Source organism: Rhodamnia argentea, chromosome 1 (genome assembly GCF_020921035.1).
Source record: "Rhodamnia argentea isolate NSW1041297 chromosome 1, ASM2092103v1, whole genome shotgun sequence".
Taxonomy (NCBI): domain Eukaryota; kingdom Viridiplantae; phylum Streptophyta; class Magnoliopsida; order Myrtales; family Myrtaceae; genus Rhodamnia; species Rhodamnia argentea.
The window spans coordinates 24,463,819-24,487,327 of record NC_063150.1 but is presented as its reverse complement, the minus strand read 5'-3'; the positions used below and the strand labels follow the sequence as shown (position 1 = coordinate 24,487,327).

The 23,509-nt window shown below is 42.9% G+C and overlaps 1 protein-coding gene across 3 annotated transcripts; it reads left to right on the top strand.

Moving 5' to 3' along the window:
* The first annotated feature begins 16,270 nt into the window (after positions 1-16,270).
* LOC115753599 (protein TIME FOR COFFEE) lies at positions 16,271-22,989 on the top strand. Of its 3 annotated transcripts, none has more exons than XM_030692274.2 (13): positions 16,271-16,633; positions 16,745-17,176; positions 17,311-17,486; positions 17,595-17,904; positions 18,056-18,455; positions 18,553-18,613; positions 18,698-18,790; positions 18,900-19,149; positions 19,332-19,401; positions 19,513-19,579; positions 19,663-20,025; positions 20,122-22,507; positions 22,723-22,989. In XM_030692274.2, the coding sequence occupies exons 1-13, from the start codon at positions 16,540-16,542 to the stop codon at positions 22,737-22,739; spliced, it is 4,719 nt and encodes a 1,572-aa protein (XP_030548134.1). In that variant the 5' UTR covers positions 16,271-16,539; the 3' UTR covers positions 22,740-22,989. The 3 variants fall into 3 exon arrangements, with proteins under 3 accessions (XP_030548134.1, XP_048130103.1, XP_048130108.1); XM_048274146.1 differs by having other exon boundaries at positions 19,510-19,579; XM_048274151.1 differs by having other exon boundaries at positions 19,510-19,579; positions 22,692-22,989.
* The last annotated feature ends 520 nt before the right edge of the window (positions 22,990-23,509 follow it).

Sequence of the window (23,509 nt, the reverse complement as noted above, 5' to 3'; positions counted from 1 at the left end):
GTCGTCCATGATAACAACAGCTTCATACGATGAATTTATCGTGTGAAGGTGGGAGAAGACATTACGGGATCAATACGTCTAGCTGTTGAAAAGAATTACTTCATTGTCTGACAACATGAGTTATGCTGAGCAGGTACATCAAGTGCGGAACGTTCCGAATATTAAATAGAGAAACTCTACGGTCGTTAACGTATTAGCCTAATCGGGGTGATTTTAAAATAGAATATTGCACTGTTAAATTTGTTTAACGAGTGTTTTGAAGGTATCCCGTTAACCTAACTCTTTCATAAGATGATGTCAGCACGACGCGCGATATTTTGTATCATTTCTTGTCTGTGTCAAATAGCCCCACAAATGATGGGAGAGAAGTTCGCCATCGTGTGTGAAATTAAAAAAAGTCTCGGGTGGTCCCACATGAAAAGTTCTTTTCCCAAAAAAAAAATATTAATGTTTAAGTCAAATTGGCATTTGGTGGGAAGTTCAAATGCATGGATACACATGTGAATTGAAATTTCTTTAGAGACGCTTTTGCTTGAATTTGGAGAACATCCACGGCTGACGTCACCGGGCGGGGATGAACCTAAAAATAGATGCACGGAAGTTGCTACCATGGTCACCGATACAGCTCGAGTTGTTTCTCAAATGGATAAAGAAAAAACCTAAAAACATCTTGAATTCCTTAATTATATGCTAACTTTTTCGACATTTCGATCTTTAATTTATCCTTTACTTGAGATGACATGGATTCGTTCATTGTGACTCTAACCCCTAACAAGATAAATCAATGGTATTTCACCATTTGGGGAAATATTATCTCGCTAAAGTCCGAACACGCCCATGTGGTATGCTCTAGTTAGGGGAGGAGGAATCACGGGGTGGAAAAGAAGATCCCCATAACTAATGTTGCTGGGTTGATGCCGATGACATGGATTACAGCATTCGAGACGGATTTGATCGTGCACGTGATCGACGTCGATCAAGCCCCAATCGGGAAAGTTCTCATTTCCTCCGTCGGATCCGAACATCATGTGGAATGCCCGATTTATTCACTTTCGAACGTAATTTCACCAAAAAAAGAGTCAAGCGGGCGGTGATAGCGAAAGAGAAGAGGTAGTGAGACAAATGGACATATTCGGAAGGCGACACGGTGAGTACAAAACTCGGATTTGTAGACCAACAAGTTCGTATACTAATGAGCCAAAAGAAGAATTAGGGCGCAATCGGATTCAATATGCTGAATCACGATTGCTTGATGTGGAGAAGAGAAGGAGCGGTATGAAAATGATCTTTGACTATTGAGATTGGGAGATGCAAGAACCAATGGGAAGCGACTCGCCAGCGAGACGTAGACCTTGACATTTGACTCGTCCTTTTCTCGCTTAGGGATGGAATCCAACGCACGATGGCCCATTAAGGGTTTAATCGTGCTTTGTTAGGCTGAGAAGAAACTAATATTCCACGTTGACCAAAACTTTCCCTCATGGAAGACGTCATAGCCGATGGTTTGATTAGTCGAAGCTCCTGTAGTTTGAAGCATGCCTCGTGCAACCTATTCGGTTCGCCGCTGCCGGTGCCGAAAGTTCGCTTTTCACACCGGCGATATCTTGGACATTTTTAGTTACTTCCGCAACAACATCCGAACCAGTTCTGGAAATCGATTCAAATGCACGCACGATCGGTCCGCTCTTGAACATCGCTATGGCCAAAAATATAAAGACCATTTAATTTGTAATAGAAATTCTGAGAAGATGGATAATATCCTAGGATCCTAGCCGCAATTCCTAATGGCTGCACACGCGCAAGTGTTTTTTAAGTGATTGCGTTAGACAAATGCCCAATGTCCATAGTTTCAAAAGTACTGCCGCCTATCTCGTGTTATTAACAATTTCAATATCAAAATGAAATCACAATCTTTATTAGGCGCGATTAATAAGCTTGTTAGGTGTTAACCCTATTTAATAAGAAGAAAATTTAATTTCTACAGCACGGATTTGCGAATGACAGGAGAAAGACAGTGCAATAGAAATCGCACCCTTTTCCCCGCTGGCTATCTAACACGTTTTCAGGACATTTCTACGGGACATTTCTTACGGAAACTTTTTTTATTTTATTTTATGTTTAGTTGGTGTGCAAGAGGGAGACACCAATCTTGACCCGTCAATTTCCTTTTTTTTTTTTGGGACAAACTTGACCCATCATTTGAAACGTCTAAAACAATGGGGGAAACACACTCCCGCACGCACAAAAAAAGGAAGGAAAGAGAAAGGAACGTGTGAACGGTGGGACTTTTCCTTCCTTTCGCGGGATAAAGATGGAGAAAGAGGGACATGGAAATTGACAGTTTGTCGACATGATTACCTTAATTTTCACGAGAAGGCTAAGCGAGAAAGGTCGGTAACAACTCGGATTTTTCGCACTCTTGGCAGATCGGATGAGATTCCCAAAGGTTGGCTGTGACTCGGATTCAACCGACATCTTCTTCTTCTTCTTGTTTTCCTTTCTTTGCCATCGACAAGCACGAGTTCTTAGCATCAAGGTTGATCGGATTTTGTCAGCATGACCACGAGCCTACCGATGCTGGCTTGTCGCGAGACGATTTACGCGTTTGAGCGGTAAGCTATTTACGGGTGGGTTCGAGCGAGACGTTTCTTGAGCTTTCGAGTTCCAAGAGGCCTTGGCTAATGGCCTTGTGGGATCAGTTCCAATCCCCCGGCAATTTGAACCTAAAGCCTAACAAGCCACCTATGCGGCGACCCAAAGTGCTCTTTGTAAGTTCCAGTAGGGTGATCGGTTTAGGTTGGGTCGCTTTCCTCTTGAAATTGTGAACTTATCGGTCCTAGTCCAGTTCTCGGGTTATCTGGGAAACCGGTAGTGTTAGTTTTACTAGACATTTTATTTACTTTCTCAAAAGTTCCTAAATATGCTCTCGAGCGGCTAAATTGGTAGGGGCTGCTTCTTGAGGAGAACCGGGAACTTGACCAGTTATTCCATATTAAAATTGTGGAATCAAGAATCAAACCGATCCCCGTAGGAATCACTCGGAGTCGCTAGTGGATGCGACAGAAAGTTGATTTAACATAAATGGCGAGCCTCATTATGCATGTCTATGTCAATACTAATACAAATTCACGAGACGTTGCAACTTTTGCGCAACTAAAAATGCAAAGAAATAAAAACTTTTTTACTCATATAATTTAACTTGACGAGATTTATGTAGAGATCCATATTGCCATCTATAAATAGTAATTAAAAAAAAAAAAAGGGAAATTTGCCTATCAATTGGGGAGAATTCCCACCATGTCCCTCGCGCAGGGTAAATTGAAGGGATAATGACACAAATGATGTCTAAACTTTGACTTAACATACAATGTAATCCCTGTTGCCTAGAATCATTCAATGTGGTTAGAAGTTAGTTCTTTTTTTTTTTTGCCTAGGTTTCTTTATTTCGGCTCTGGTTTCTAATTGTACTTTTTAAGTGCGAAATTGTATGCACGACCCTGTTGCCTAGAATCATTCAATGTGGTTTTTCTTCAGAATCGATCAAAGTTGTTAGTTTGTTAGGATTTTATTGTCGTAGTCCTAGATTATAGAAGTTTGTTCCTTTTGTTCCTATTTTGTAGCTATCCGGTTGGTGTCAATGGTCTGATTGAAAAGGTTTGTTGTCGGATGAATAAAATCAAGAAGTGAAGTATTTCCCTAGGAGTGCCTCTTTCTTTTTACGCTTAAGCGCCTTTTACACAATAGTGGTATCAGAGCCTATTTTGTGCTCGTGTTTTAGACCAGAATAGGAAAAAGTTAGATGACAAGGGAGAAAAAATGCATTTTTTTTTTTTTTACCTTAGGGATCAATCAAAGGCTTATAAGCTTTATGATCCCATCACTAAGAAAATCATCATCAGTCAATGATGTAGTTTTTGATGAAGATTGAACCTGGCCATGGAGCGAGAAAGTGTTGGAGACCATATTCTAGTAGACTTTGACAATGATGAGGAAAGACAAACAACCCGTGGAACGTGTGCAGCAGTCAACAATCACTCAAAAGTTCTCCATCAAAGTCCCCTTGCAGCTAAACAACTGCTGCAACATGTTAAAAGAAGACCCACATGGATGACTGATTATGAGGTAACTAAAATTGATCAATTTGAAGACCCACTTACACATCTTGCTCTGTCTTCTGACTGCGATCCTACAACTTTCGACGTCGCTGTAAAACAATCAAGTTGGCGAAATGCAATGGATGAAGAAATTGTAGCCATTAAAAGAAACAATACTTGGGAGTCGATAGATCTTCCTAGAGGGCACAAAACAATTGGTGTCGAGTGGGTGTGCCGGACGAAGTTGAAAGCAAATGGCAAAGTAGACAAGTACAAGGCTCGCTTAGTAGCTCAAGGCCATAAGCAAGAGTTTGGTCTGTATTGTAAAAAAGTTTTTGCACTTGTTGCACGACATGATACAATCAGATTGGTGATTACATTAGCAACTCATAATTCATGGCCTATCTTCCAATTGGACATGTAATCGGCCTCTTTTCATAGTGACCTGCAAGAAGGGATATTTGTTGATCAACATGCTAGATATGTGAAGTCTGGTAGTGAACATAAGGCATATATAAACATAAAAAAGGCATTGTATGGGCTCATTACTTAACTCAAGGCTTCTAGAATTCTATTCAAGTACAGTTATGTATCCATTGTCGTTGTTCTACAGCTTAGTTGTGCGGATGTGTTTTCTGATACGAATTCCCTGTTAGAGACAAAGTTGCTGCAGAAAAACTTAAGCTAAGGATTGCTGCAGGAGAAAGTTTCGCGTGTCTCGTACATAAATATTGCGTTTGCAACCAAATAGAAAACAAGAAGGAACATGATTAGCAATTTGCTGTATGCAGACGATACCCTAAGTCTTACCGTAGAAAATGCTTTCCAAATTATGTTAAACTAAACTATTAAATAATTACTGCTTTACTCTTGTTGTAATTGCCCTATGATGCCTTCATATGCTTGTGTCAAGCGAAATTGTTTTCGAAGATTCAGATGGAGATGCAATAAAAAGGGCATGGAAGGAATTACCACCAAATCGCATATTAATTTACTGTTTGTGAGCACTTACTACTTCAGTTTCAGTAGCTAAGCTTCTTCAGCTTTTAACTCTTAAGCATTTTGCCATAATCTGCTAAGGAGCTTGTCTTTAACTTTGCCAGAAAGCATAATATTGATAAAGAGACTGGGATTCCGATTCTAAACAACATAAAGTTTCCTACTATTCGAGCGATTAGGGCTGCCGTTGGAGAGAAAAGGGAAAGACCAGAATTGGAATCACTCACTATCAGAGGGAAACAAAACCAGGAGCAAGTACCTTTACCATGAGGGAGCTCACTTCTCAGGGTGAAAGGTTATATTCCTCCATGACAAAGGCATATGAGCAAACAATACTAGGAAAACAAGTTGTACCAGATAGTGAAGAGGTTTAGAATGCACGAGCATACCGCAAGTTCGAGTCTTTTGACATCCACGTCAGCGATTTTTAGCCAAAATTAGCTAGACATACCCAATTAATAAAATGTGAAAAAGTTTACTATTCAATTGGCAAAATTAAAATATTTAGAACTGAATTGATGAAAGTACAATAAATGTAGGACTTTCTAGGATAGTCTTCTCAATTTCAATGCATTTGCATTTTCATGCACCCTTTGAGCACTTTTAACCTTGGATGCAGAATTGCGGAACAATTTCGGTCTCTCTCCAATTGTCTAATGTTTGAATCACCAACACAAATATAACTTGGGCTCTCGTTCTACATAACACGATATTTCCGAGGGGGAAAAAAAAAGGCATTTGACTGAGGCACCGTTTGTTTCGTGAAAAATAGGTGATTTTGGAAAATATTTTTCTATAAATGATCGCTTCCATCGCTTATAAAAATGAATACATGAAAAATATTTTCATCATCCACGAAAATATTTAGACAACATTTCTAGAAAAATATTTTTCAAATTATTCATTTTTCGCAAAATAAATGGAACGTAAGTTCTCCATTACTTTTCTCTGCCAAAAGAAAGTATGGAAGAGCTCTAAAAACTACAGCATGTTTGGTTTGCTTGACTGAATTCATACTACGAGTAATTAAGTTAAAAGGGCCCACGGCTCGGTGGGCTAAGAGGCCCAATCCAAGTCCACATTATCATCATCATCATCATCAAGCCCATAAAGAGAGCACACAATCAAAAGCATTCGGATCACACGACCTTACCTTTCATCTTCCTCGCGTAGCTTCTCGTCTCTATGGCCCGTCCATCCGTCGTTAATGTCGTCCTTGTTCTTTCAATTGAACTCGCGAGTCGGCGAGTCACGTAAATTGGACGTCCGACCTCAGAGTCGTGGACTCGACAACGTACGAACAATCGTTTCGCCGTCTTAAGACCGAGCGAAAATCGCAAAAACCTTAGGGAGTTATTTTCGATTTTTGTTGGTCTCTTCGGTTAATTTCGTGGGTATAGTAAGATTTTCGTTGGTCCTCAACAACTTGTTTGTTTGATATGCAGGGACAGCAGGCTCCACAGATGCGTTCTTTATTTTAACATGCCGATACCCACATGTCCTGTATCCCTATTGCAATCACATCTTTTTCTTTTCTAACAGCGGGGAAATACCCTCCAGCTATTTAACGTATGAGAGATCCTGAAGTTAGGACGAGGCCAATTTAAGAACTTAGGTCCGCACGAAATATTGTGAAGTGAGCTGGATATATGACTTCTCTTGGGGAGTCGCAGCTCAATTCTTTTCGATCGAGGCCGTTTAGATCGTTCCAAGGGCCAATTCTTGATGTGCGTTTTCATTCATTTTCGGCATGATTGTCGTTGAAACAAAGCAACGCATGAATATCTAATGGGTTTGAATATTTGGCATATACCTGGACATTAGGACAAAAATTTGGCTGCACGAGCGTGGCAAGAGATTGGCAATCCGAGCGAGAGCTGGCGTGCGTAGAAATTCAGATCATCGTGACATGGTGATTCAAGCGATTCGATCGACTAAATAAAGTAATTCGTGGACGCGAATGTCTTATGACACATAATTAATGTGGACTAACTATTCGAAAAGTCATAAACCTATTCTGCGGCGGCTCATTTAGTCGTAAACCTTTCGAATACTTATCAATTTAATCCTAAAACTTTCGATTGTGCCAATTTAATCATATACTTTTTAACGATTTACCAATGTAGTCATTCAAGAATGAGATGACAGTCTGCGAGTACTCGGCTACTTTAGTGAAGCGGGTATAGAATATTGTATCAAACCCATATAAAATTGGAGAACACTCCATTCCAAAAAAAAAAAAAAATATCATGTCGTATAAATTCTAAGGCTAGCCAACAAGGAAATAATTTCTATTTCTTAAACTCAACATGAAGGTGATTCACAAAACACCTAGGTTTAGTTTAGTGCAGCTGATCGAGTTGGCTTGAGATACCATCTAATGGCAAAAGATAATTAAAGACAAAGCATGCATTATACTAGTAATTTCTATTAAAAAATTGGTAATTCCCGAGACCACATAGAAAATTTTAAGAAACACGATGACCATATAACTATTCATATTTGACTATTCAAACTTGATTAATAACTTAAAAAAATGAATGATAAAGATGATCTCTGAATGATATTTAAAAGTTATCAATCGGACGACCCAAAGAATTATATCATTTTAAAACATTGATTTACAATGAAATTAAATGCACGGAATCAATCGAATTATATATATATATTCGCGTCTCGCTAGCATGCTCCCACTCGGACATTAAAGCACGGAAGGAAAATTACATTTCTACCATCTTGACTCGGTTTTTACTCGCGGAACAGAAATGTAAAAAGTTAATCCCTAAAACCATAATTAAATAACTTAAAACGTCATCTACGCAATCAATAATAATAATAAAAAAATTGCAATCAATAGAAAATAAATTAAAAAAACTCAAAAATGCCACATGCTTTACTAAATTACTACTAGTGGGGTCGCACGTGGGGTCTGACCACGTGGCGAGATCACACGCGCTTCTCGACTCTACTCCTACTCCATGCCCAACGCCCCTCGGAATAAAAGCTTGGATCTTGCGATTTAACTATTGAGGTAATTATAATAATTATTATGTTTTTATTATTATTAAATTAATCCTATTATTATGTAATATCCTAAGCAAGAGAGCATGTAAGAACTTGTCGTGTGCCACTACTACTCTTAAATCATATGTTTTTTTATTTTTTTCCGAGGGACGAATTAAATATCATTATCTGAAGATGGGTTAGGTTGAAAATAATGCAAGTTCCGATAAAATACTTTAACAAAAAAGAAAAAGAAAAGAAAAAGACAAGAGCCCCGTCGTGGCCCGCAATAAAATTGAGGGAAAATATTTAATAATTATGCGGAATCATTGTTAATAAAAATGAATTTAAGAGAGTGGAAAGCAAAAGGGTAGGTCCCTTTTCTAGGGCTCGACACACATAGATAAGATCATGAAAAAAGCGTACGCATAAAAACTAATAGTCCCCCACCCCAAACACATTAAATTACAAAGGTCGGGTTAAAAGTCTCTGCATGATTCTACACGCTTTGCCCCCACTTTTGTGGACTTTTCTCATGAATTTCCTCCCTTTTTTTTATTTTGTTTATTTTTATTTTACTAAAATAAGATTTTTCCACCGCCAATTTCTTTTTCTTTTTTTTTTTGGAACCCATCACCTTTTTTTTTTTTTTTTGGCCTTTACCCATTTTGTTTTTTTAAGTGAAAGCCACACAATCTGAAAAACAGGGTCAAGCCAATGACCGAAAAGTTTTCTCGGAGACACCTAAGAAAACATAGGATAATAATAATAATAATAATGATGATGTCAAAAACCATTGTAATGCACTAGGTTAATCCACGACAAAAACAAAACATGAAAGTAATATTTTACTGATTTTTTAATTGTTTTGTGTCGAATTCTTCCTTTTTTTTAATTGTGCAGAATATTATAATCGTTTTGCCTGATATTACGAGCTAAAATAATCAAAAGGGCTATTTAATAACAATTCTTAGCTGTTTGCAAATAATGATATCGTACACGTCCCCTTATTATATTGCACATGTACTTATCGATAGGATAAAATATCATGAGCATAAAATACCATTATCCATTACTTTATTCGATTAATTAACGGGTGAGACTAACCAAGATTATAAACTAAGTTAAGGCAATTATCGAAGGTGCCCGTTACGGCCATAATTGGGTTTCGACCCTTCCTTCTCCTCCAGGCTACGTCGTGACCGGTCCGCAACATTAGTTAATTAAGAAGATAATTAAACAATATTACCTGAGATCTCTAGAATTTTGGCATTGATTATCTGCTTTCACATCGTGACCAAAGAGACAAATGCATAATACACGTAATTAATTGGATTTTTCACGGTCCATAAACATAGATGACAAGTCCATTTTTCTTTTTGTACTTTTGCCCGATGGTTTTGGGGGTGGAGGGCGTGGAATTCTCTCCGAATTTTGGATGGAAATGTTTTAAGATAATCGATTATTTTGGATTGTTGTGATTCTAACATACCCGAACGTCAAATTTCCACTCCTATTGGTGCATGCTGGCAGTTCTAGAGTCAAATATGATATACTCAGCATGTTGATTGATGCAACCTATTCCTGAGCAAAAGGATATTTTATTACATATATCGGACCAGCCGGAACGAGGTCCGTTCGAATTTAAAGAAGTCTCGATGAACATTTTGCTATTCCAATTATCGACACGGGTATAGAAAAAATTGATGCTTAGTGATAAAAATCAAGAATGTGTTAGACATGGTTGTCAATAGGGTGCATGGATAACAATACATATCCGTGCCACGTCACTTATTTACAAGGAAGGTGTCATCGAGACACTAATTAAGCTATTGGCGGATTTATAATTTTCGTAGTTTTGTAATGATTTCTTCGAAAATTAAACACGTCGTGTTAACTTTGCATAATCTATAGCCTGCATAATCGGTAACCCGAGGTACTCTCAATAGAGCAGTTGCACGTATGTGTTGAAGGAAGAAGAAAAAGTTTAATACGCGGAGAGACGGAGTTTTTTTTTTTTTTATTGAAGGAAATATTCCATTCATTAATCAAGATAATATTCGAGTTGTACATAAAAGAGCTTTCAAGCCTAAATAATATGGAATAATTGCAATAACAAAAAAAAAACAAATAACAAAGCATATTTTGCGCTTAAAAACACACTCCTGCCATTTAATAATAGATTTGCCATTGCAAGTCTTTGGCGGCCGATCACTAAATTCAGTGATGATAATATGTTGAGAAGTCTCGCACCATTTGCAACGGCTTACGATGTGCGTCTAGGTTCAACATCCTCATCACCGTCGTCGAGCAATAACACCAGCATCTATATGTTGAAAAAACACGTATCAAATACATGTAAAGAATTCTCATATTTATATCTAGATCTAGCTCGAGAGAGCAAAATTCCTAAATCTAGACCTGAATCTAAATCGAAAGAGGACAGTGGCCTAACCTCAAACAATTTGTGGATCCACATCACGAATATCCTCTTTGAATGGTTGAACCGGTCTTCATATTCACCCAAAATTACCCATAGAAATTTATTCACACTCACAAATTCCCAAAAAAGGAAGGGAGAGAAGAAAAGACAATCCAACCAAAAAAAAAAAAAAAGTCTTGAACTCCCCACGGAAGATCTCTAAATGTCCAGTGCTTGAATATGACCGAAATAAAGTAGAAATCTTGAAGACGAGAGAGAAAGAGGTAGGTATATAAAAAGGAAGGGGAAGGGGAAGGGGAAGGGGGAGAGCGAGGGGGACAGAAAGGTCCCTCTCTTTCTCTCCCTCGGGGTGGGCTAGATGGAGAGGGACACCGTGTTTGAAAATGCCAATTAATTGACAAGAAAATTTAAAATCATAGCAAGATGAGAAATTTGAATTCAGATTAAGAAAGCGAGAAATTTTATGAGTTTGCTCAATTTGTATCGTATGGTGTTATACATCAACAAACAAAAAGACTGTTTAACGAAACATAAATTTGAGGTTGAAATCCATTGTTAGATTCGCTTTTCATACAATAGAGATATGACTACCATAGAACTCGTTAACGAGTTCCTTTTCGCAATTGTTAGATAGCTTGTTAATGATATGTCACCATTTTCATAGGGAATAACTACCGAGAATGTCCTAAACTTATTGTAGGGATGTCAATTCAGGTATAAACTTTTTAATTTGGCCGATTCAGTCTATAATCTTTTGATGATTTGTCAATGTACTTCTTTCAACTAATTTTAGCCTGCAATTATTGATGTGGATGCCACGATCCTCGTCGGATCTTGGCGAGGGGCCGCAATCCCCGGTGTGGTTGATGAGGGAGTCACGGCTTTAGCCTGGTGCCGGTGGGATATCGTAAATGCTGAGCTTAAGTGAGCTAGATCAATGAGATTAGATTCCGACAAGGGTTAACTAGACACCCGGGCTGGCCATAGCAAAGAAAAAAATTAAAAAAGTAAAAGAAAGAATAGAAAAAGAAAAATAATAAAAATAAAAAGGAAAAAATTAGGAAAAATTATTCTGAAAAATTATTTATATCATCGTCGATTGTATCACGTAGGATCGATGATGCCCGTATCAGCGATTTTCGGCTAAAGCGGGCAAGAATGACTATATTTGTAAATTGTCAAATCATTTTATAACTAAATTAACTAAAAATCGAAAGGTTTATGACTGAATTGACGTTCATATAATATATTTAGGAAATTTGGAGTAGTTTTCCGGATTTCCACCATGTTTTGGCAATCGAAACTTCTTTCGCGACTCGCGAAGCATGTATAATAAAAATAGAAGCCGAGCCTCCATGTTGGCCCCCCCGCGGCCAGGGTCCGCACGCATTTCAAGAACAAAATTGAGCGATCGCCTTCCACTTTCTACGCACTCAAATCAAATCTCCTCACCACCACTTCACAAGGCCCTTCGCTGTGGTACCCCGCGAACGCAATTCCGACGTCGTTCGAGCACCTCGGTTCGATTCAAATACTACACGTGCGAGAACCAAACAAGCAAAAGACCGATCCCGGCTCGCTCGTGCGCCATGCCAAGGAATCGTCCGTGCGTTTAGCTTTTTCTTGGGAAAAAGCGTCTTCGTCAATTTGGAGGATGAGGAGGAGGAAGCCAAAAAAAAAAAAGAAAATTGGGTTTCGTTATTTATTTATTAATTTATTTTTTTTTTGGTTCGGGAGGGGGACAAAAAAAGAAAAAGAAAACAGAGGAGGGTATTAACTTATTTGGCAATTTGGGAGGTGCATCTAGTCGCTCCAAAAAAGCCGACTCATTTGAGGAGATCTCGCCAATAGAAGAAAGAAAACAAAGGAGGATTTGGGGGGAGATTTCTCCTCTCTCTCTCTCTTTTTTTTTTTTTTGTGCGGTTGTGTGTGACGGCTGGCTAGGGTTGTGCAACGCGGCCCACAAACACGTCCCCCCACGGAAGCCTTCTCGATGTTTTACTCAGTAGGGGTTTTTCCTTCTTCTTTTTCGCACGTGGCGCCAATGGGTGAGGCGGGCGTGCCCGTGCATGCAATGCTTGTTGTATAGCTAGAAGCTGCGGAGCGATCGCCACCGAATCGAAAGATGTCCGTTCGTCGTCATGATCGGTGCCGTGTCGGACGGGAATGCCCGATCAGATCGGCAATCGGCCCACCGTTCGGCGACGACGGGGTAATTTATGATTGCGGAAATAAATGTAAATGATCCGACACGTGCATTAGCAGTTTGTATTGGAACTCGCATCGAGTTTAATTCAACGAGAAGAAGAAGAAAATGTGGTGTTTTTTTATTTTTTATTTTTTTAATCTGCCCTTTTTTTTAAGTGGAGGGACAGTGAAAGAGCTCCTCCCTCACAACCCCCAACTCACAAGCGACAAAAGGGGAGGGGGAGAGAAGAGAGAAAGTGGATCCAACATGGTGGGTCAACCATTTCGGTGGGACCCCCCCAAACTTTCCTGACGTGGCCACGCAAGTCCACCGAATATTAGTTCTTTACCGAGCTTCTCTAAACTCACCGCCCCGTCCCTCACAGTCCCCTTGACCGCGACATCTCTCTCCTTCGCAGCAGCCGACGGTCAAAGATAATAATCCCCTAAACGCCTAACTTGATGGCCAAGTATTCAATTCTTGACCAAACCCGCGGCAAAGTCATTGCCGAATACAGACCAAACTGAAAAAAAAAAAAATTTCTAATTTCAAAAGGGCTCTTCGCAGATTTTTAACAAGTTAGAAACGTGCGGATCTTTCTCTTAAATCTTTTCACGGCTTGATAATAGGAGCTCAAATGTGAAAGCGATTGGGGACGGAAAAGATCTCGCGGTCTCCCGTCACAGCCTCGTGGCGCTATCGTTCCTCCCGCGCGAGAAAAAGGATATTTTTTTTATAGGTTGAAAAAGTGGTGGGGGTGGGGGGTGGGGGCGTGTGTGGATGAGCCAATTAGCAAGATCCAAGGCTAGGAGCAGGCTGAGCGGGAGGAGGCCGCCACGTGTGCGCTCGAATACGCCGCCACGTCGGTAAAACGACATCGCCACGCTGTAACTCGCCTTTTTTTTTAATTCGTTGTTTTCTCCAACAACGGGAGAATCCTCGAAAAATGCACGGCTCGTTGGTGCCGAACCCCGGACGCCCCACTAGAAGCGCGTGACATGACAACTACACCCCCAAAAAAAAAAATAATAACAAAACGTATGAGACTGATTAATCGAAATTATCCTCCTAAATATCAATTATAAATTAAATTTATATCTGAATTATTACATGTTTATTAATTTTTGCACTTTTTGGGAAAAAAAAGGGGCTTTTTCTATTAGCTGCGCTGTGAAATTTGACCCCCGGGGAGCGATGCCTTGTCTGTTGGTACCTTTCCCAATAAAAGAATTAAAGATTAAAAAAAAAGATCACTAAAAAGTTATTCTTTAACTCCGTGGGGCCCCTAAAAATTAAAAAAAAGCTCTGTGGGACCCAGTACACGTCACCGTAGGTGGGCGAGAGCCACATCTAGTGAAGAACGTGACAAATAGGCCGAGAGAGAGAGAGAGAGAGAGGGGGGAGGGGGAAATGATTTTCGTAAAAACCGGTCTTATTTTATTTGTTTTTTATTTCCTTTTCCAGTAATGTGGTGTGGGTCCCACGCTTCTCTCGGAAGTTCCGTGACCTCGACTTGCGCCGGCCGATAACCCGATCTCGGCCGTCGGGTCAGGACGATCCCACGGTCCAGATCCGGCACGCGCTGGGGTGGGGGATGGGTGTGGGGATCTCTCTATTCCTTCGGTGTCCAGCTCGGATCGATTTCGTTCAGACTTGGAAAGAGATGCAACCCCCCCGCGGCCACGTCGGCGGCCCATCCGACGGTCCCGAGAGGTTTCTTGCGCGGGATGGGGGCGCGAGGGCCGTCCGATCGCTACAAGGAATTTTCTTGTCTTTTCCGGGCCCGTGGGGCCCCACCTGTCAATTTCTGGGAAAAATTGTAATTGCTAGTACGAGTCTCGTCTATCCATCTATCCTATTCAGCCAGTAATAGCAGGACCAATAGTGATTAATTTTCACGGGCTTTTTTTTTTTAATTTTTTTTTTTAAATCTGCATTAATTAAATAATCAAAAGTGGGAACCGAACCAAATGAATTTGACCGGTTGGAGCGATGTTTTTATACGCGGTCACCGAGATTCCTCATAATCGTCCTGTTGCTTTTACCAAGGTCCAGGGCAACCGGCTATAGCCAGTCAGGACATCACTTGGGGGAAAATCAATGAGCCTTTTTCTTTTCCCATTTTTTGTTTTTGTTTTTAAATCCCACCTTGCGATCGTGGGTCACTGTGCTTGGTCCCAGTCAGTACTTAACTTCTCATTAATTAATGGAAATATAATTAATTATTGCCGGGATCTTGCTTTATTTATTTTTCGTTCGATAGGGTTTAAATGGGGGTGATCGAGTAGACGGGGAGGAGCTCGTGGCCGTAGAGGCTAGGGCAAGATGACACGTGGCGGTGCGAGCAGGAGCGGGGAGCCAGTCATTCAATGAACAAAATTGCTCCCTCTCTGTATCCTCTGCCCCGGGGGAGCCGGTTAAGACACGTGGACGGCTCAGGTTTTGCGAAATCACGCTCGGGGCCCCGGAATCTGAGAATCGTTGCACATTTGTCCATTTAGCTTGCGAGGCGTGGGAAACTTGGAAAGCGCCTGACCTAACGCAAATTGTGTATTAGTACGTGAATGAGGAAACATCAAAATACGTCCATGCTTCCCCGTCGATATTTAAGGCAATGAAATCCATATGGAACGCTCTACTAATTAGCTCGGTAATAAAAGATTCTCTCTAAAATAGGTAAGATATTTTGCGATTTGATTGTTGTAAAATGTAATGCATTTAATTCATAAGCTTAAATTAACATTCTAATATCTCAGTTGGGACAAATTTGTAATTGTGTAGGCGTAAAGTAAACGCATAAATATAATGACGCCCCAAGTCAAAATGGAAAGAACGGAAAGCGAGGTAGCGGAGCGGCTCTTAAAATAACAAATTCGACACTCTTATTGTCTAGGGACGTGAAAAGCAATTCGTTATTGATAAACGGTTAATTCCGTTTTATCATTCAATGAGTTGGCCGGAGATATCCGATCATATAACATATTATCTCGTGGATAATACGTAAAAGCGTTCTGCTGAACAATTATGCGCCGCGTAAAAGAGACACGGAGCTTTATAAATTCTCATATTTTTTCCTAAAAGAAAGTCGTCAATTTTTGATAATTGCCAAATAATGTTAGGGATAAAGATGCAAAGTTACTCAGATAGGGGTGCCAAAATAGGGAATATCTAAAAATCCCGGGACGACCGCAATAAAAGAAAGGTAAATACCGAAACAAAATATAACGAGGAGGTGGGGTTTGGGAGGAAAAGGAAACGTGGCCCCATCGCGCACGAGAGAGGGGGGGATCGAGGTAGGAAATCGCGACCGACGATTCCCTCCCGCAATCCGACGGCCCGGATCTTGCCATGCTGGTGACAGGGAGCCGTAGCCGTCGGATGTGTCGTGAGATCGACGGACGAGGAGCGACCATGTCACGGGGCATCTCATCGCAGCCGTCCACGAGGCTCTCGAGTGGGTTTACGCCGATAGTGAAATGGCCAAAAAGATGATGAGATGAGAGCACAATAAAAGGACAATAGACTCCCAGAGAGAGAACAGAGGGAGAGAAGAGAGAGAAAGTAGAGGGAGAGGGAGAGAGAGAGTAGAGAGAGAGAGTGAAGAAGAAGGAGAAGATAAGCGAAGAAGGTGTGAGATCTTTCAATCAGCTGGTACAGCGAAAGATCTCCTTCCATCGATTCAGGGTTTGGCTGAAAACTTGCTCCGAAACTGCTGATCCCGGCGAATTATGCTCCGGCGCCGGCGATGAGATAAGGTTCTCATCTCCTGGTATATTGGCCGATTCGACGAGAAGAGAGCACAGAACCCTATCATGGACAGGAACAGAGAAGCCAGAAGAGCTACTATGACAGCTTCTAATGGCTTGCCTAGACGAAGACACAGGACTAGTCTCCGAGACTCTCCAGGTACCAGATCTCTCTCTCTCTCTCTCTGTCTCTCTCTCTCTAGGGACTTCCGATTTGGGAGAGAAGCAATCTCTGATTTGACTGAGTTTTCTTCTTGTGCATCGTCTTCAGAGGAAGACGGACCGGTCGAGCTCGGGGAGACGGCGAGGCTGAGAGATCGAGGAAGCAGCGGCAAGAAGGACAGGGACCGAGATCGAGATCGAGAGCGGGACCGAGACAGAGATCGGTTCTCGAGGAGCGGGAAGAGGAGGAGAGGCGACAGGCTGATGCTGAACAGAGAGGACGGAGGCGAGGAGAGCTCGGAGGAGAGTGTGAACGACGAGGACGAGGAGGATGAGGACGACGGGAGCGGGAGCGGCCACCACGTGAGGATACTCCCACCGTCCAGCCAGGCGAACTCGCTCTCGTCTTCTTCTGCAGCTGCAGCTTTGAACAACCACGCCCGCCGGAGCTTTCCACCGGCGGCGAAGGTCTTTCGGACGACGCCGTGGAAAGCGGCCGATGAGATGATCGGCGTCTCGGTGCCAAGGAAGGCTCGGTCAGGTAGAGCGGTGGGCTACTTTGATTTGGAACGGACACCGATTTGTTCAAGCTTTTCTTGGTGTTATTGATGGATTTCTTGAAGAGGTTTGATGATATATCGATTCTGGGTCTCCTTTTTTTCGCTTGATTTTCAGCTTCGACGAAGAGGTCCCACGAGTGGGTTTCAGCCAGTGGTCATTTGGTCGGCGGCGACCAAATCCTCGGACAGGCTTCTACCTCGCCTGTGAGGCCGAGTCTCGCAGCTACGACGGCCTCTCCAGTGCGGCCACTTTCGCCTTTTTCTTCGAGTGCTTCGGCTCGAAAGAAGTTGGTGGGTTTTCTTTTTTTCCTCTCATTTTTCTCGATTCCACACTCTTTTATTGACTCTGTTGTCTATGATTTGCTTATTTAGCTGAATGCTCTGTTTCTGTGATTGCAGAAGCCGAACGGACCAAAGCAGAGACCTCCAAAGTCGTCCTCAAAGTCGACATCTTCAGCTCAAGATGAAATCGAGATCGAGATTGCGGAGGTTTTGTACGGAATGGGGAGGCAGTCTCAGGGTCCTTCGAAGAATGAAGCCTTGGGAAGCGATTTGGTGAAGTTTGACTCGAGAGAAGAGAATAATTCCACCGGAGATGCAAAGTCCCGAATTTCATCTCCCATCTCGAACTCTCAATCTGGCGCTCCACTGTCATCAGTTTTGCCCCAAAATTCCGGTTCATCTGCCCCTCCTCCCTTGACGGCTATCGGTGGGTTTCGACTTCTCCGGCAGTAAATTCTGAGTTTCTGTCGGAGGATTTCTTGGTTTTCACCCCGTCATTTTTGCTTGAGTTTTCACTGAAAAATCGCTTGAATTTGCGATTTTTGACGTATTGGTGGTTTGCTTCATCTAATCTGCAGCACCCAAGAGGAAAAAGCCTCGTCCGGTGAAGTACGAGGATGAAACGCCGCCGATGTTTCCAGTTAGGAGTAGCCCCATCTCCTCAACCAAAGCCGAAGTCGACCAGAAGGCCAAGATCGAAGCCGCCTCACCAAATATGGAGAAAGCACTTGGATTCACAGGGGAAGAAAATGGAGCTTCTGTTGATTTGGCCAAATCTCAACCTGCTCCAGTGTCGTTGGAGAACCAACCAGAGCCGATGAAGCTGGAAGGCTTCCCGGCACTGGATTCCAAGCTTTTAACTGAAGAACCGGAGAGCAGAGATGCAACTACGGCTAAGGAAGAGCCTCCGTCGCCCAAAAAAGAATCTTCCGGTCTCCAATTGGATGATGACCGTGTGGATAAGACAGCAACAAAATCGTAAGCCTTTGAGATTTTCCCTTTGTTTTTTATTCTTCTGGGTTCGATTCATGGGATTTCAGTTTGACCCTTTTTTTTTTGGGGCTGTTTTCATCAGGAACTGTGGAAATCCAGAGATTGAGAAACAGCGAGAAGAGAAGTTTCAGATAGATCTGATGGTGAGGATTGCTATTTTTCTTCGTTTTCTGTCAGATAGCAGTGCCTTTTCTCCTGACTGATTTTTCCTTTTATGGCGAGTAAAGGCTCCTCCTCCGTCGAGATCATCTCCAGAAAGGGACGGTGATATTGATTTTCCAGCAGTAGATCCAAAGTCTATGGTGTCAAATATGAGAACTGTGAGTAGGCCAGCCTGTTTTGACCTTTTTGATGACCTCCTTTTTTTGGTATGGGAATGACATATGACAAGTTTTGATCTTTTGATAATTTCTTGTGCGGGACATGAAGCCCTTGTCGAGAGATGATGAGAAGACAACCACCAAGGTTGGAAAGGAAGAAGCAGTAAATGCAGAAGCTGAGGCGGTGAAAGCGATGGCTGTGGATGCTGAATCGCATAAGCCCGTCGTTCATAAGGTGAAGAATATTGATCTCCAGCTCGATTTAGAGAAGGCTGATGGAGGAGCGGGCAGTGCAAGTGTTAACAAGCTTAATCAGCCCGTCCATAAGCAGCAACAGCAGTCTCTCACTGAGAAATCTGGTAATTAGATCTGTTTCGCTTGCTTTCTAGTCTGAGGGATTCGGGGCGGTAAATGTGGTTAATTCAGTCTCTAGTCTACTTCCTCTTCTTCCAATTCAGTCTCGCGGTTTTTCTTTTTCTTTTTTTAAATTTGCCCTCCTGATATGCTGATGATTTTGGTCTTCTTTGTTCTCCTTTTTCAGCTCAAACCCCTAATTCTTTAACTTTCCCAATGTCCGTAGCTGGATGGCCTGGCGGGCTTCCACCCATGGGGTACGATTGAGCTGATCATTGTGTTTTTTTGATGTTTTCCGTGGCTGAGAGCAGCTCTTAGTTGCATTTTTTATTCTTTTGTGGGGGGAAATTGATGTTTGTCATCAGCAGATACATGGGACCATTAGGAGGAGTTGTATCCATGGATGGGAGTACCGTTGCTTCTGCTGCAATCCAGGTACTTAAGCTGGGCATTTGCTTTAGCATCTACTCGCTTCGTCGGTCTTTTCTTGTTGCTCATAAACTTCTCTACTCATGCAGCCACCGCAATTGCTTTTTAGTCAGCCGCGTCCGAAAAGGTGCGCCACCCATTGCTACATTGCTCGGAATATTAATTTTCACCAGCAATTCACAAGGATCAATCCCTTCTGGCCGGCAGCTGCTGGTTCGGCTTCGCTTTATGGGACCAAGCCCTGCAATCTCAGTGTGGTTCCATCCCCTGAGTTGCATGGAAATTTAACATCCGCTAGAAATATGAATGCACTTCCGGAGAAGGGTCAAAATCTTGCCATCTTCCCTGGTAAAGAGAAGGCATCTCAGTCCGCAAATAGTATTGATGCTCCTCAAAGAAAGCAAATTTTGCTCCAGCAAACTCTGCCTCCTGGAGCACCTAGCAATATTCTGGTGTGTTTTGTATTTTAGATTGGTGTTGATGTTCATCTTTATCTGGTTTGAGAGGTAGGCGGGAAAGTCAATTCTCTTCTTTTCTCTATGTTTCAGCATGGCCCTGCTTTATTCTTCCCTCTGAGCCAGCAACATGCAGCAGCAGCAGCTGCTGCTTCTGTCCGACCTGGACCTGCAAAGTCCCCAAATGTAGGTGGTGCGGCTTCAGCTGGCGCTTCCACATCCACCTCAAGTGGCAACTCTGCTGCAGCTGCAGCTACAGCAACAGCAATGAGCTTCAACTATCCAAATATGCCCGGAGGTGAAACTCAGTACTTGGCGATTTTGCAGAATAATGCATATCCATTTCCTGTGCCCACTCATGTTGGGGCTGCGCCAGCTTACCGAGGGTCCCATGCTCAGGCGATGCCCTTCTTCAATGGTTCATTCTACCCTTCTCAAATGCTTCACCCTTCGCAGCTCCAGCAGCAATCGCCTGCTCAATTACCACAGTCGCAACAGGGTCATCCTAACACTAGCATTTCCAGTAGTTCATCATCGACCCAGAAGCACTTACAAAATCAGCAGCAGAGACCGCACAGCAGTAATGGAAACTTGCCCGGCTATCCTTCTGCTAAAACCCAGCAAGCACAGCAACTGCAGCTGCAGCACAATCAACATGCGCCTCATCAAGTTCGCGCCCTGGAATCCGAGGGTGGTGAAGATAGCCCTTCAACAGCTGATAGTCGAGTCGCGCGTGCTAACATGAGCATCTACAGTCAGAATTTCACTCTGCCCATAACTACTGGGAACTTTGCTCTGATGACCCCTGCTCAATTGGGTGCAGCCAATGGCACCAGCAGCACTCCCGGAGAGAAGAAGCAGCAGCAGCAGCAGCAGCTGCTTCCACAACAGCAGGGTCCAAAATCTGGAATGGAGTCGTTGCCATCTCAGGCTTTTGCAATGTCATTCTCCTCCATTAATAGTTCAGCGTCTGCGCATGGCCTCGACATAATCACGCAGAATCATGCCATTCTCCAGAGCATCCCTGAAGCCAATAGGCATAATTATCAGATCATGGCTGCTGCACAGCAGAAGAAGAATCACCGGGCTTCTGATGAAGGTAGGACGGGAGGTAATGATGCTTCCAATGAAGATGAAAGAAAGCCACTTGCTGGGAAAACTCCGGCGACAATCGGGCAATCTATTGCATTTTCGCGGCCCGATCTGGCTGATACTTCAGTTTCCGCGTTGCCTGGCAGTAATGTCGTTGATAGTTCTGCCCGAACCCTAAACCTTGGTTCTGCTGCTGCGCGAACTTCCGGTTCAGTAATACCGGCTGTTGTGAGCACCCTCAGTGGACCCACTTCCCAGCAGCAACTTCAGCGGAATCAACAGCAGCAGCAGATGATTCAACTCCACAAGCAGCAGCAGTTTGCTGCTGCAGCTGTAGCTGCAGCTCGGAGCAAGTCACCTGTGACTAGCAACGGAAGTGTGTATGTCGATCATCTTCCTCCATCTTCTGCAGCTGCCTCCAAATTTCCCAGTTCTCTGTCTTCATTTTCCCAAAATCTGATTCAAACAGGTTCCGCTCAAAGTCAGTCTACCCAATGGAAGGGTTCAATTCGTCCAGCTACATCTCATGTTCCATCATCTCTCACCACCACCTCCACATCATCCCTTAAAAATCTTCCACAACAGCAGGGCCGAACAGCGCAAGGCCAGACACACATCTCCTTCGCAGCCAACTCCAAATCCCCTAATGCCCTACAGGGTCAACAAATTCCTAATAGTAGTCAATCTCCATCTTCTCCTGTGGTGGTTGGATCACCAACTACTTCAATGTCTAAGAGCGCTGGTGGAAGCCCAAGGACTGCTACTTCATCCTCTACGGGCAACAAATCTGCGCAAGCTTCCTCATTGCAAGCACAAGTGAAGAACCCCTCATCGGTGCCTAGTCGCAAGTCATCGCCCGTTGGCACGGGGAATGTACCGTCGATCTTGGGGAGCTCGCAGGTGACATCTTCCTCGAGTGGAGGAACCAAACACCCGCAACAGCTTCCAAAGCAGCCATTGCAGCAGGCACACCAGCTTTTCTTTTCTCATCCTTATGTGCAGGTTCAACCTCCTCATTCGACAAATTCAACTTCAACAGCCTCTGCTGCCAATGCCTATTATCATCAGAGAAGACCGCCCGACCAACAGTCCAAATCCCAGCAACCACAAGGCTCAGCAGCAACTTCCTCATCGGGCATGTTGTCGCTTTGTACCCCCATTACGCTTGCTAATGCTAGCACTTGTGATCCTGTAAAAGCTGTTGCTGCGAGTAATAACATGAAGGGAGGAGGTGGATTGCCCACGCAGAGTATTCTCCATGCCGCTCAGTTCACTGTCGCACAGCCATCCGGCAGCCCGCATCAGCTTGTACCAGCTGGGTTCCAGTATATTCATCCTGTTCCAAATGCGGTGCAGGTGAAACCAGCCGAACAAAAGCAGCCTGCTGGTGAGTAGAGACATGCCTTGTCGGCTTTTGCGTTACTTTGCTGTCGCAAGGAACAGCTGAACTGCACAATGCAAAGCTTGTGTAAATGAAGAGAGAAACAACAAAAAAAAAAAAAGTGAAACTTTATTGTTAAAGAGTAGAGATATGTAAGTTTTTGAATAGTTAACATCTGATTTTCGCTCAGGAAATTGATCGTTTGTGCCCCCCTCTGGCAGCGCGGGAAGAAGTGTGAGTTTTCAGATGGGCTTCTGTTGGGGAAGGAAAGATGGAGGGAAACAAGATGGTGCAACCTGGGATCCACAATTTTGGAGATGAGGTTGAACCAGCAGCAAAAGAGGGGGATGACTGGATCCCTGTGGGGGGCTGTTCCTGCAAAATGTTTATTCGTCCTGGATCATTGCCCGCCCCCTTTGTAACTGATCTGCTGACCCGGGTTGGTTGTGAATTCTGCTAATATGTTGATTGGTTTATAATGGTAGTGAGAAAGGGCACAGAGAGAGAGAGAGAGAGGGAGTGGACAGTCTAGCAACAATTGAATCAGTGTTTTTGTTAGGGTGGGGGAAGAAAGAGGAAAGAGGAGGAGGAGAAGTCATCAGGTGTTGAGGAAGAGGAAAGACGCACCTTCTCTTTTTTTGGGGAGGTTGTAATACTGGTGGGTCTGGTCTTTCTTTTCGTCCTTTGTAGATCTTCTCTTTTTCTTCCCTCTCTTTCTTTTGGGGGGGGGTGTTTTGATTTTCCAGGAAAGAACAGCAGCGAAAGCATCTTCTGACATGACACATATATATATATACGTATGCTGCTACTACTACTACTGTGAAGGGAGGGTGTGTATGTATGTATATGTATATGCCTGGCACATAAAAAAAAGATGGGACCCTTCCCAAAATTTTTTTTTTTCCAATTTTTTTCGAAAGCTGTCGTCCTAGTTGATTTTCCTCTTTTCTGGTCGTGTTTGCTGCTGCAACAAGAGCGGGGGAGGGCACGCCCTGTTTCCATTCGATA

Excerpts from the sequence above, each read along its gene's own strand:
- LOC115753599 (XM_048274146.1), top strand. The coding sequence starts at position 16,540 with ATGGACAGGAACAGAGAAGCCAGAAGAGCTACTATGACAGCTTCTAAT. Across the intron at positions 19,402-19,509 it reads GGCGGGCTTCCACCCATGGG|CAGATACATGGGACCATTAG; the intron begins GTACGATTGAGC and ends GTTTGTCATCAG. Across the intron at positions 19,580-19,662 it reads TTGCTTCTGCTGCAATCCAG|CCACCGCAATTGCTTTTTAG; the intron begins GTACTTAAGCTG and ends CTACTCATGCAG.